Genomic DNA, 12,432 nt, shown 5'->3' with positions numbered 1-12,432 from the left:
CAGCGAGCTGGGTTTTCCCACTCCCAGGAGTGAAATACCTGGCCTGGGAGTAGAACACAGGCTGGTCTGTCACCTCTGGAGCGAACATCCACAGTGGCAAAGTCATTAATAGATAGGTCCTTAAACTTGGGCAAGCTGATGCTTAGTTTAGCAACTAAGTTTAAGGAGACTAATGGTGAGGAGCTGAAATGATGGGAAGAATCCAGAATACTAAGCAATGAGGGCGAGAAAAACTCAGCTGCATCGTTTGGATAATAATGATGGATAAGGCTCCGAAGGGATATTTGAAATGGGCAGCCGTGCAGCTTAGCAGAGAGCTCTAGAGATTTACTCTGATTTGAGGACATGTACATTGTACCAATTAGACTGAGGTATCCGAAGGCTGAAAACCCTCCTGTGAAGGAAGCGTGGAAAAGGTTTAAGGGGCAGCAGATGAGGTTGACCCAGATGGCACCCTCTGTGTCAGAGATACTCACTTCCTCCCTGGGCAGCCTAGAAATTTGACCTTTCCCCTGTCTGTCAGATCCGTGCTGTCAGATTCTGCAGGGCCCTGGGAGCTTTCCAAGTAATTCCGACTTTGAAGTTTTCAGCTAACTTATTCTATCTTGTTAGATTGGGTTATCTTAAAAGAATGACAGGGAAACAGTGAACTGGTGGCACATCCTAGCTGAATGAAATGGTCGGTACAGGCAGCAAACCTGTGAGAGGCGCTGGGTGCTATGGAGCAGGCTGGGGTGGTCTTGCCTAATGGTCTGGGTGGGAGGCTGCCATTATGGTTGGTGTGGAGGTAACAGGGCCTAGTGGCCAGAGCCCAAATCAGGAGCATAAAAATTGAAGCCTAGACAATTGGGCTTGGGCTGGAGCCTGGGCTCTGAGACCCTAACCACTGTAGGAGTCACATTCAGCTCAGGATATACGATAGGAATCACACCCAAACTTTGTATGAAACGACTTCAGAAGTCTGTGGGTGGTCCGATGAGTGTGAGCCAAGCAGTGTCATGTTCTGCAAGGTTGCTAATATTTTAGTAAGAAATTGAATTTAAAAACAAGAAGGGACAGACGGACGTTGCATTCACTGGATGATATCAACTTAGCAATGACATTAGAGTAAACTGAGTGTCCAATACACTCCGAGCCATCTCTAAAGCCATTTCACAATGTGCCTTCTTTATATCTTGGGTCAGATATACATGCCACCTTGGGTATGTATGGGGTACACTTTACATATATTACATATATTTCTTTATGCTTCTAGGTCTCCCTTCTCAACTCCAAAGTTTTTCTTGCAGCTCCTAGGCCTCTCTTGTCTCAGTGTTGAGTCCTCTCTTTCTAGCCTTAGGCAATCCACTCTCCTCCAAGATCTCAGTCTCTCTCGTTCCCTTGCCCCAAGGTGACGCCCCCTCTGTCTCTGTTCTGAACTTTCATTATTATGGTAGCAGAGCAGTGAAGCACTTACTAATGTGCCAGACAGGGAGTCTTTTTGGCCTGGTTTGTATCCATCGCTATCTGCCTGTCATCTAGTTCATCTTTGTTCCCTGCTGCAGCTTCCCAGAGCCCACCCACCGACCTCGTTGTAGACTCGGAGACCCCCAATAGCCTGCAGGTCCACTGGAGACCCCCTGGCAGCCACATACAATACTACCGAGTAACCTGCACTCCTGAATCTGATGACAGTGCTCAGCAAACAGTAAGTCCTCAGCTGCTTTTGGACATGCCAGGCACTTGACTAAAAAGACACGTAGCCAGTGTCATCCCGATGTGTCTCAGTTGAAGTCAGTGGGGTTACCCCAAGGATAAATTTGGTCAAGAGAACAAGAGCAACTCGTTTCCTCCGTCTGAATAAAGGCAGTGCATTAGAGACGGACAGTTGTGAATTCAAACCAAAGCCTTCTAGGCTCTTCCATGGATTTCTGTATAAAACATCAGGAGAATTCATTGCAGTCAAAGCCCCTCAGACTACAGCTGCCTCTTTGATCCACCTCCTCCCCATAAACTGGAGTGCTGCATTTCCAATAGGTGAAGGATTAAGGACAAATCCCCTGCTCTGACCTAAAGTGATTAAGCATTAATCTTTAGCACTCAAATTCTCTGGTTAGACCCAGTTAGACTGCAGTACCATAAGGAAATTTGAAATTCCTTTGGATGGAGAATGTCCCCATGTTCATACAGAGCTGCCCAGCAACTAGATAAGCCTGATCTGATGACTTTCTTCCTCCAGTCTGTAGCTTCAATAGGAAAACAAAGCAAGAAACCATGGCTGATGAAACTCCCTCAGTGTTTCCATTTCACTGAGGCAATATTGGCCTGAGACCAATAGGCCTGTCCAATTCGGATATCCATTAGGAAAATGCTAGCGGGGGACATTTCCCAGAATAAATAAGAAAACTTTCAATGGAAGCTGGATACCTAACTCCCCACTGTACCTTTGAAAATCTTCCCTGATGAGCTGAGGGGCAGTCTCAGTGCCTAGTGGGAATCTAAGGGCTGGGAGGAGGGGGGTGGGGTGGGGCGTGTCTGCAGGAAAAGAGCTGGGAGAAGAGAGGATTTTTTGTTTCACTCGCAATTAAAAAAAAAAAATCTTAAGAATTTTCAGATTGAATGAAAAATGAATTTTTTCAAAATTTTCAGGTAACTGAAAAATCATTTTGGGTCAAATGAAACATTTTGTCAAGACAAAATTGTTTCATTTTGTTTCATTCATTTTTAATTTTTTAGAAATGTTTGTAAAAATAAAATGAAAAGAAATGTTGAAATCGAAAGTGATTTCGAACCGAAAAATTGAAATGTTTCATTTAGAAAATGTTGAAAGGAAACCTTTTGATTTTTTGGGATTACCGCTCCCCCGACCAACTGAAACCGTTTGGAGAAACCAACATGAACTTGAGAAATGTTTCAATGTTGTTGAACCTGCTGTTTTGGCAGAAAAAGGTTTTGGCGAAAAACTTTTCCCAGCTCTAGCAGGGAAGGGGAGTGTGGTCATCGGCTCTTAGTCTAAACTGCTTTTCTGTTGCCCTGTATTGCCCACTTGTATCAGCAAATGAATAAAAGCAGAATGGAGAATCCTGCTGGAGTGTCAGAGTCTTTCTCATCTCTGCATAGGTAATGGTTTCTGGTAAAAGCAGTGGAGTGACCCTGCAGTCGCTGCTTCCCAACACAGCATACAAGGTGATGGTTTCTGCTGTCCATGACGCAGGAGAGAGTGATGCTGTGTCGACAACTGGCCAAACTGGTAGGCAAATCAGTAGGTGCATACCTTTTATGCATTGCCTTTTATCCAGAGATCTTCAATAATTCACAAAGGTGTGATGCTGTCATTACTCCTATTAAACTGGGGCTTGGAAAGAGTAACAGGGGAAAAGCAACGTTAAAAGTTAAAGGGCCAGAGACCAATTTGGCCCAATTAATCACAGTGTAACTCTGTGGAAGTCAACAGAGATACTCCTCAGATTAGTTTCACCCTGGAAGTATATGACGATTTACTTGCTTGTGTAGGATACACAGTTTGCGTATAGGGCCAGACTTTCAGAAGGGTTGGCCACCCTTTTTGCAGATGTAATTTGCACAGGCAGTTGAACTGTGGGTATAAATCTGAATAATACAAATAAAAATATAGATGTAGCTACCAGTCTGTGTTTCAGAGTAACAGCCGTGTTAGTCTGTATTCGCAAAAAGAAAAAGGAGGACTTGTGGCACCTTAGAGACTAACCAATTTATTTGAGCATAAGCTTTCGTGAGCTACAGCTCACTTCGCTGTAGCTCACGAAAGCTTATGCTCAAATAAATTGGTTAGTCTCTAAGGTGCCACAAGTCCTCCTTTTCAGTCTGTGTTTGTGAATCAGGTAGCTAGAGGTGCATGTACTTGGATATACAGCCAGGGTCCATTCTGCAGGCACAAAAATGAGGGTGCAATGTTTTCAGGGTACAACTTGTGCCCTGAAAAGAGAGCCAAGTCCTCAACCTTTTTGCAAATTCCAGTAGGAAAAAGAACACCTAACCTCTTTAAAAAGGGGAGTGAGGCTGGAGACAATAGGTCCCCGCTTGAAACAATGGGACCAATACATGGCTCAAACAATGCGCCCATTTCATATCACATTCCCAAGCTATTGTTTCCAGTCAGAAGGGAGCATAGGGAAGGTCTAATAACCATGAACAATAGTGAGCCAAACATCCCAATCACAGAATCAGGACTCACAAATGCATTTATTCTTACAGCTTCTGTCTTGGCTAAACTGCCCTCAACACAAGGCTCCGTTCCCTTCAAAACAGAGGGTAAGTCATGTGTGATAAGGCTGAAATTCACACACGTCCTCTTGCAGTGGCAACTCAAGCTGTTGGGGCTTAGCAGTTCAAGTAGGACTGGGTTTAAGTCATGTCTCACACCATGGAAGATGATGTTGGGGACATGTATCTTTCCAGCATGAGTCTAATGTAAACCCAGCAGGTGTAGATGTAACCCATGCCTGCTTGGTGTGGTGCTCTATCCCCCGCTAGAGATTGATGAGCCTGCTACAGCCTGGGCTAAGAGGCATGTAGCTTTTAGCTCATGCAGTAGAGGCTCATACGCTAAGCTTCAGAGGACCCAGGTTCCATCTCGCCTATCGATGACCGGGGTCTGTCGGCATTACAAGTGGGGGCTCATCTGGGATATTAACTGGGAAGACTCTGAAGCTTAAGGATGCACTTTCTCAGCGAGGGGAAGTATGTGTGCAGGCTGTTTTGCTTTTTTTGAGATCTGGTTTCTCTGAAACGCTTTTGTTCTAAACAAATGACACTTCGGGTTAAGGAGGCTGTTTGGTCGCTGATTGGCACTGTCATTGCCCGGGGAGAACAGAATTGCAGGGTCTGGAGGTCAGTCTGACCTGCTGAGGTGATCACACTTGATACACAGGAGACTGCAACCCAGGGCCTGGTCTGAGAGTGGGAGAATTGTGTGATTCCACCCCAAGACAGAGGAGATGGCCCAAGACCTAGAAGGAGCGCTCTCAGAGAGAGTGGGAGGGGTCAGAAGTGGAGCTTACCCAGGAACTGACCATTTTAATAGAACCCTGTTCCATTGCTTTATCCCCCAGTACTGGTTCTAATCCCAAGTCTATAGAACTTTTCCAGAAAGAAAAACTTGCTTTATGTGTATGCAAACCAAGGTACCTCAAAATAATGGAGGCCAATGGAAAATGTCACCCTTTTGGTTTAGTACCTGATGTCCATAGTCCCAGAGCCATCAAACTCACAGCCTTCAATTCAGTTTCACACCCGAGTGCTGTGGTACCAACAGCCTGTGGCTCATACTTGGTGGGTGAGAGGGGTCACAAATTAACACAGTGAACTGGGCTTTTCAGGTGCACGTTTATTTGCCAAGAGGAATGGGGAGGGAATGACCAGCTCCTCCTACCTTTTACAGTAGTCAAGTACTGAAAATTGGAACCCTGCTTGTGTGGTGAGCTATGAAATACCATATGATGTATTTCAGAGTAACATAATAGCAACAGAACATTTATAATGCAACCTTAATGTAATGAGCTGCTAAGCTGCATTAAACTAGTGACCTAAAAAGCCATTTGTGAAATAGCCAACCTCTCAAGTGTGCTTGAGTTTCAGGGACATCTCTGACTTTCAAATATTTTCCTTGTCCCAGTTCCATCTGGCATCCATGGCCCTGGGATTTAAACAGCAGCAAATAATTGAAAGTAACATTCATGCTCTGTTTTCTAAAACACTGCCATACCCAAAACACTTAAATGGGGAGAGCACTTTATAACTTGTCACCAAAGAGCTTTTGATTCTAGTCCTTTGTCCCTAATTTGTATGAGTAGCATCCATATATTTTGCTCTCGCTGCCTCAGGGATGCTATAAGACTGAGCAGAGGATTTCCTGAGAAGGTGACTGGCAAAGGATATCCAGTTGTTTGTTTTTTAAGATTAAGTTCCAAAATGTAATAACAAATGAATAAAAATGAAAGAATGCTCTTAAGTTCAAATTTTCAGAATTACATGGACATGCATAGTCTTTGTGTGCAATTACCACAATTGCATATGCACATTTTGTATGTAAATATCTGCACAGATTTTGTGCATGTGGTTGCTTTTACTCACTTCTGACGATCTTGGCTTTACCACTTAACAATGATGCGGAGAGACAAATTTTGCAAAAATGAAACCTCAGCTCCATGCTCAAATGGTTGGGTAGTTGTGTTTCTTTGTTTTGCAATGCAGTTAGAGCAATTGTTAGATTAGAGCAATTGTTTATGCAAACTGGCAATTACATATGCATTATATGTTTAGTTGTCCAGACTACAACTAACCAGGAATGTCAAAGAAAAAGCGCATTATAACTGCGTTTAAGTCCACAGTGGGTGAGCAGTAGTAGAAGATTGAGTCAAAACAAAGTTATGACAAAGGGACCTGCTGATAAAGGACAATCATTTCAAAGGCTTGAGTGATGAGTGAGCCATACAAAACCTGGCAAACTTCCATGTTTGCATGTGCAGATTGGCTAAGTGCATATGCAGCTTCTTGTCATAGACCCAAGTTTGCAAAGAATACAAATTTTCAACCAGTGTGTCTTCAAGCCATTGAAAATATGGCCCAAATGTATGCCATTAGATTGCCCATAAGTGTAACGATTATTGCTACCATCAGGCTGGGTCCTGGCCTCAAGGAATTGACGGTATTGTAGAGTACTGCAGTATCTGTGCCAAGATGTCTATACAGACTCACTCACTAGGTCTCCATGTGCTTTCCATTCTGCTGCAGACCACAGCCATGTCTGCTTTATTCCTGTAATAAGTTGCCAGTTTGGCTTCCATTGGGTCTCATGATTTTTCCCGTTTTTTTTTTCTCCTGCAGCTTGCCCCACTATCAGTCCCACTGAAGGCTCTCTGCAAGGTACCTTACTAGTTCTCAGTCCCAGGTGGGCTCTGTCATGAATGTGGACACGCTGTCTGATCCTGACTAATCTTTAATCTGCATCGCTGTTACAAAAGCTTGCCTGGCATACATTAAAGTCATCGTCCCTACACCCAGAGTGCTATTGCCGTGTCAGAAAATCTGATGCAGGAAACCTGGGGGAGCTCAGCAAATGTCTCCCCTCAACACCTTCATTTCCTTTCCCTTTCCCCACCACATTGGGCAACAGAAATACATTTCCCTGTTGTACTGAGGATCTTATTTCATCCATCCAAGCTAAGTAGGTAGCTCTCCCATCATCCACATCTGTCAACCTTTTTTGGGGAACAGCTAGCGGTAAAGGCTGGGAATTGCAAAGCCCCTAAGCTTACCCCAAGGTAATCTCTGCAGGTTGTAAAGGATGTAGACATGCCTAGGGCTGCTGTTAGGACTCAAATGGTATATATTTAACTAGGGGAACTCTATTTCCCCTTTACCCACTGTAGGACCCATTATATATAGTTTGCCACCTAGGAAGTGACTTGTACTGCCTGTATGGCAGCCCCAGCCCCACATCTTCCCAGAGAGTTCTAGTGGTCAGGGCTCCAGCCTGAGATTCAGAAGACCTTGGTTCAGCCCTGCCAGGGAGTCCTTTGGAGTCGCTTAAGTATGACACTGACCTCGGAGCTGTGATTCCCAGCTCGTGTAGACATACCCACGCTAGCTCTGGTTGAGCTAGCACCTAAAAATAGCAATGCATCTGTGGCTGCATGGGCCACAGTTCAGGCTAGCTGTCTGAGTACACATCCAGGGGTCAGGCAGTGCTCTGGGGAACCATCCGTGGTGCTGCTAACACATAGCTATTTTTAAGGTGTCGCTTGGGCGGAGCTACCATGGTGAGCTGGAAATCACCCTTCCCAGCTCAAATGTAGACATACCCTTCGTCTCTCTCTGCCAGAGTTCCCCAACCATAAAAGGGGGATAACGATAATAGGACTTCTCTGCCTCACAGGGGTGTTGTGAGGATATATACGTCACAGACTGGGAGGTGCTCAGATCCTCTTGTAAAGGGTGCCGGATAAGTATCTAAGATCCATAGACTGCCCTGTTTGACCTCTCTTCCCCCCATTCCTGCAAGACTATTCAGTCTGTGTATGTCCAGGCCAAACTAATCAAGCCATAATACCCAAGCAAACATCTCTGTGCCTGTCTTACATGACACAGGTGATTCATCAAGAGAAATAGCCCAGTGCCATAACTGTCTCACTGGTGGATTAATAATATGGTTATAACTGTAATTTAAATTTTGCTTTTAAACATTGTTATTATATTTGATATACATTTTAATGGACATGGTAATATACCAATCCCAGGGTTCTTAAATCAGAGAGAAATGGGTCTGAAACCGGTCAGAATAATCTGATGAGCTCTCTGAACACTGCATAGTGACAGTGTGCATTATAGCAGCCCAAATGCAAAATACCCACCAGAACCAAGATCCAATCAATAGTAAGTGGTGCTGAGGTGGGAGAGTACAGATTGAAAGGGAAATGATGTGATGAACTTGTCCCCCTTTCTCTTTAAAACAAACTGGTTATTTCCCTTTACCCTCCCCAGCCTGCTGTAAGTTCCGATAAGCTAAAAAAACCCCAACCCCCCGACTGCAAGGTCTGCTTGTATTAAAATCTGAAATAAGAAAGTGACTCATAGAGCTTTAATGATGAACTGGGAAAAAGAGATGAAGCTACATGAAGCTGGAGATGAGATGTCAAAGATGTCAGGGGAAAAATCTTTATAGACCGCATAAGGCAGATCACACCTCTGGGCAATACTTGAAAAATGAAGAGAGAAATGGAAATACTTTACTTTACCAACTTTCATGACTCTCGCACATGAGAGGATACATTTTGCAGCAGAGAATAATTCTCTCTTTTTTCCCTTTCCTAAGCAATTACTGGACAGAATCCACTTCTTTTATGATATTTGGCATCAAGTTGAAAAGGCAGAACTCATTATAACTTGTGCTTTTTTTCAGAGCAAATTTTTTAGGGTTTTTTTTTTCCATTTAATAGATTTTAAAAAAATGCCACTCTTATTTATTAGGTCTGCTACAGTGGCTGAGGCCCTTACAAACCGTAATTAATTCATTCCAGGAACAAATAACTCAAATATATTTTTAAGGTTCCTAGGTGACAGACTGTATTTACCTATCGTTTATAAAACTCAAGGATGTTAAAGCAAGAAAACAAGTTAATGACCTTCTGGATCTTACACTGCTCACATAGTGAACAAACATGTCATTTTTCTCAAATGTAAAAAAAATCATATTTTATCATAAAACCACCTTAACTCTGCTCCATAATAAATATTCATTCATCATTTATCTCAAAATAAATCTTTTGGTTGCATGGCCAGTGCCTAAGCAACTAAGCAACACTACCTTCCAGCTAGCTCACTCAGCCTCTCTGGGCTTTTAATTATCTCTGCTGAAAAATGTGCTTAATAATAATTCTTTGCACCTGCCTAGTTAGTTTTCATCTGTGGATCTCAAAGAATGTCACAGGGGTGAGCATTGCTCTCTCCATCCAGCAGGTGGCCTAACCAACACAGATCTGAAGCATTTTGTCTGGTCTAATGAGTAGACAAAGGTCAACCACTTCAGGGATTAGGTTCTGTTCCCACCAACTCTGCCACAAACTTTCCCTATAACTTTTAGCAAGTCACTGAGGACCAGAGTTTCAAAAGTGCTCCGCCCATTGTTCCAAATGGGTAGAATTTGCAGTTCCCTTCTGGGCACTTTGGAAAAATCTAGCCTGAAATTTTTCTGTTTCTCTGTTACCTGCATCTGGAAAATGGATCTATGCATATGTCTTCTAGGCCAAAGGGGCACTTTAATGGAAACACGGAGCATTCAAGTCAGAACACTGACACAGTATGCAGAGTGTTTTGATCAGGCTGATGATTCGTTATACCTACTAGCCTTCTCCTTACTGGAATGTGCTTGCCCTTGGCGAAAACAAAGAGCAACCATTGCTCAGGCAGATCCCTTACAAACCATTGTTTTCCCTACTATCTCAAAGTGTTTTTCTCTGCCCTTCTCTGACTGCACCAGGATTTGACATGATGGAGGCTTTTGGACTGGTGGAAAGAGAATATGCCTCCATTAAAGGAGTGGCCATGGAACCATATGTGTTCAGCGGGACCCGTACTTACACTCTCTTCAGAGATATTCAGCTAACCCAGAGAACAAGGTAGTTTGGGAAGATAGCTGAGAACCACATTGATTCCAACAAAAGTTTATTCTCTGTCTGTTGCATAAACATTGGCTCTGGTCCACACAATGAAGGGTATCGACTGATGGGGGTGGGTGTAGATACTGGCCTAGTGAACACTCAACTGGCTATTTCCTAGTGAAAATAGCATGAATGCTAACCCCACCCTAGTGAAACTGAAAAGCATGCAAAGATTTTTTCCCCCCTTAGAAGACATGTATTCTGTGCTGATCGATAAATCACCCCCTGAACTGCCTCAAGATGGATCACATGATGGGACATGTCACAGGAACTTCATTGAATACAGTGGGGTGATTGGGGCACTGAACTTTTGCAAGGCCAAGCTCAGATTGTAGGTGCCTAATGGCACCTTCCCTGTTTTAGCTGTGTGCCTTCAATATCGCTGTTGTCCAGAATTAAGTGCTGAAAGACTGCATGTGATGACCATTGAGTTCTGTTTAATTGTCCTCTGTTGGGGATACATTTAATTCTTTCCATGACCACTCCTCTCCTCATCCACATGCATTTAAAAGACCAAACTTTGAAGCAAAGTTTCAGCTAGAAACATGATTGGGGCCGGGCCTTTTTAACCTCTTTCACCCTTTCCCCTAATGTTCCTGGTTTGCAGTCTGACAATTACTGTTGTAGAATACAAGTTTATAGCTCCACTGGGCAGCTTGACTTTGATTGACAAGAAGGATTAACCAGTGACTTTGGAATGTGACTTTACTGTGCACCTCATTAGTTGGGATCCTTCTCAAAGTCCTATGCATTGTCATGGGTCAACTTTCATTCCAGGCAGTGCCAATGACCCCAGTAGCATTATGGAGTATAAATCATGGCAGATTTGACTCTTAATAGTCAGTTTTATTTTATTTTGAAGCCTAATTACTAAAGCACTGGGAACATTTAAATCTTATTTAAAGAAGCAAAGCTTCTTACAGTAAACAGAGTAGGGGAATTCAGAAGGCTCTAAGTAATTAAAAAAGCATAGACAAATCCATTTGCTCAACCAGTAGGAGTATCAGATACACAAATATGACCTTCCAAGGACATTATATAATTTAAAACAAAACAAAACTTGATGTTATGTTTGAAGCAGTCCTGAAAAGATTGTTGAAGTGTTGTGTATCTACTCATGCAAATGTGGCCCATACAGATTACAAATGTATCTGTGACATGGCAAATTTTTCTTTCTTCATTCACTTTTGACCTATGCCTTTTGAGTGACATTTGCATGCAGTAAGTGCTTTGTAACAAGTTTGGAACAGAAGTCTAGAAGAGAAAGCAAGACCTTCTCAGGAGTCCATGGCTTGACTTGTTACATGTCCTCTCACGGGTTTCATTTTTGAGTCCCAAATTTCACAAGTGATCTTAGTATGGCTCATGTGTCTTTTTGCAAGGTACTTCTAAGTACCTCTGTCAAGGCCTGAAGGTCTTCCCCTAGTTTTCTACCCCATCCATCACAGCCATCATTCATTCTTCTTGACAAGGAGTTTTGGATAGGACCCTTTCAGAGCCCATCAAAGTAACTCGATAAGCTACCAGAAGTGTCTCTTTTGAATAATGCAAGGCTGCATTCACTGTGTCTTCAGCATTCCCTGACCCAACACAGGGAGTGAGAGATTGACCATGATGGCTGGACCTGTACCTCCCTTTTGATGCTATGACAAGGCCACAGGGATGCCCTGCACATGCAAAATTCTAGGGCATGTGTTTTTTAAACCCAAGAGGAATGTACAAAATACGGAGCAAATTCTCTACTGGGGTAACTCCTTCAACTTCAACCGAGTTACACCAGCAAAGGATCTGGCCCTGTATTTGATTTCCACAAATGAGCCTCACTCAGGCCATCATGCCTCAGTAACACCACTCTGTATGTAGCTCAGAACTGTTCTGGTTGCCAGGAAAGTAGAACATTAGCTCCCTGCCATTCATTATCATTAGTCACTGAGCTGACTTCTGCTTGTCTCATTCCAGTGAAGTGCTTCTCTCTGGGATTCCGTCTGTGCACACCATCAGCATCCTCCTCCGGCTCCTTCCGGAGACTCCCAAAGTGCCCTTTGCCGTGTGGCAGCTAACAGATGAGGACTTCCAGCCAATCCTCGGGGTTATACTTGACTGTAAGGTTTCATGTAGTATAGATCAGATTCAGGTATTTGAAAGAGTAACAGAACCAACTTCTATACTCAGTTGGACAGTTTTATTATTGAAACTTGCCAGTGTCCAGCATGAACATTTCAGAAGCTATCGAAATAACATATGGAAATGTTTTTCT

General features: G+C 43.3%; 1 protein-coding gene across 10 annotated transcripts in view; it reads left to right on the top strand.

The window, feature by feature from the left end:
* COL20A1 (collagen type XX alpha 1 chain) overlaps positions 1-12,432 on the top strand; it is a 95,676-nt gene that overhangs the window by 48,521 nt on the left and 34,723 nt on the right. For 8 of the 10 annotated variants that reach the window (XM_073309068.2, XM_073309067.2, XM_073309063.2 and 5 more), the window contains 6 exons: positions 1,545-1,687; positions 3,100-3,241; positions 4,213-4,269; positions 6,844-6,882; positions 9,995-10,133; positions 12,135-12,277. In XM_073309068.2, the coding sequence (XP_073165169.2) occupies positions 1,545-1,687; positions 3,100-3,241; positions 4,213-4,269; positions 6,844-6,882; positions 9,995-10,133; positions 12,135-12,277 (663 nt within the window). The remainder of the gene's footprint in view (positions 1-1,544; positions 1,688-3,099; positions 3,242-4,212; positions 4,270-6,843; positions 6,883-9,994; positions 10,134-12,134; positions 12,278-12,432) is intronic. The other 2 variants (XM_073309061.2, XM_073309062.2) reach the window with 2 other exon arrangements.

Source organism: Lepidochelys kempii, chromosome 13 (assembly GCF_965140285.1).
Source record: "Lepidochelys kempii isolate rLepKem1 chromosome 13, rLepKem1.hap1, whole genome shotgun sequence".
NCBI lineage: Eukaryota > Metazoa > Chordata > Testudines > Cheloniidae > Lepidochelys > Lepidochelys kempii.
Note: the sequence above shows the minus strand (reverse complement) of the source record. Positions and strands in the feature narration are given on the sequence as shown.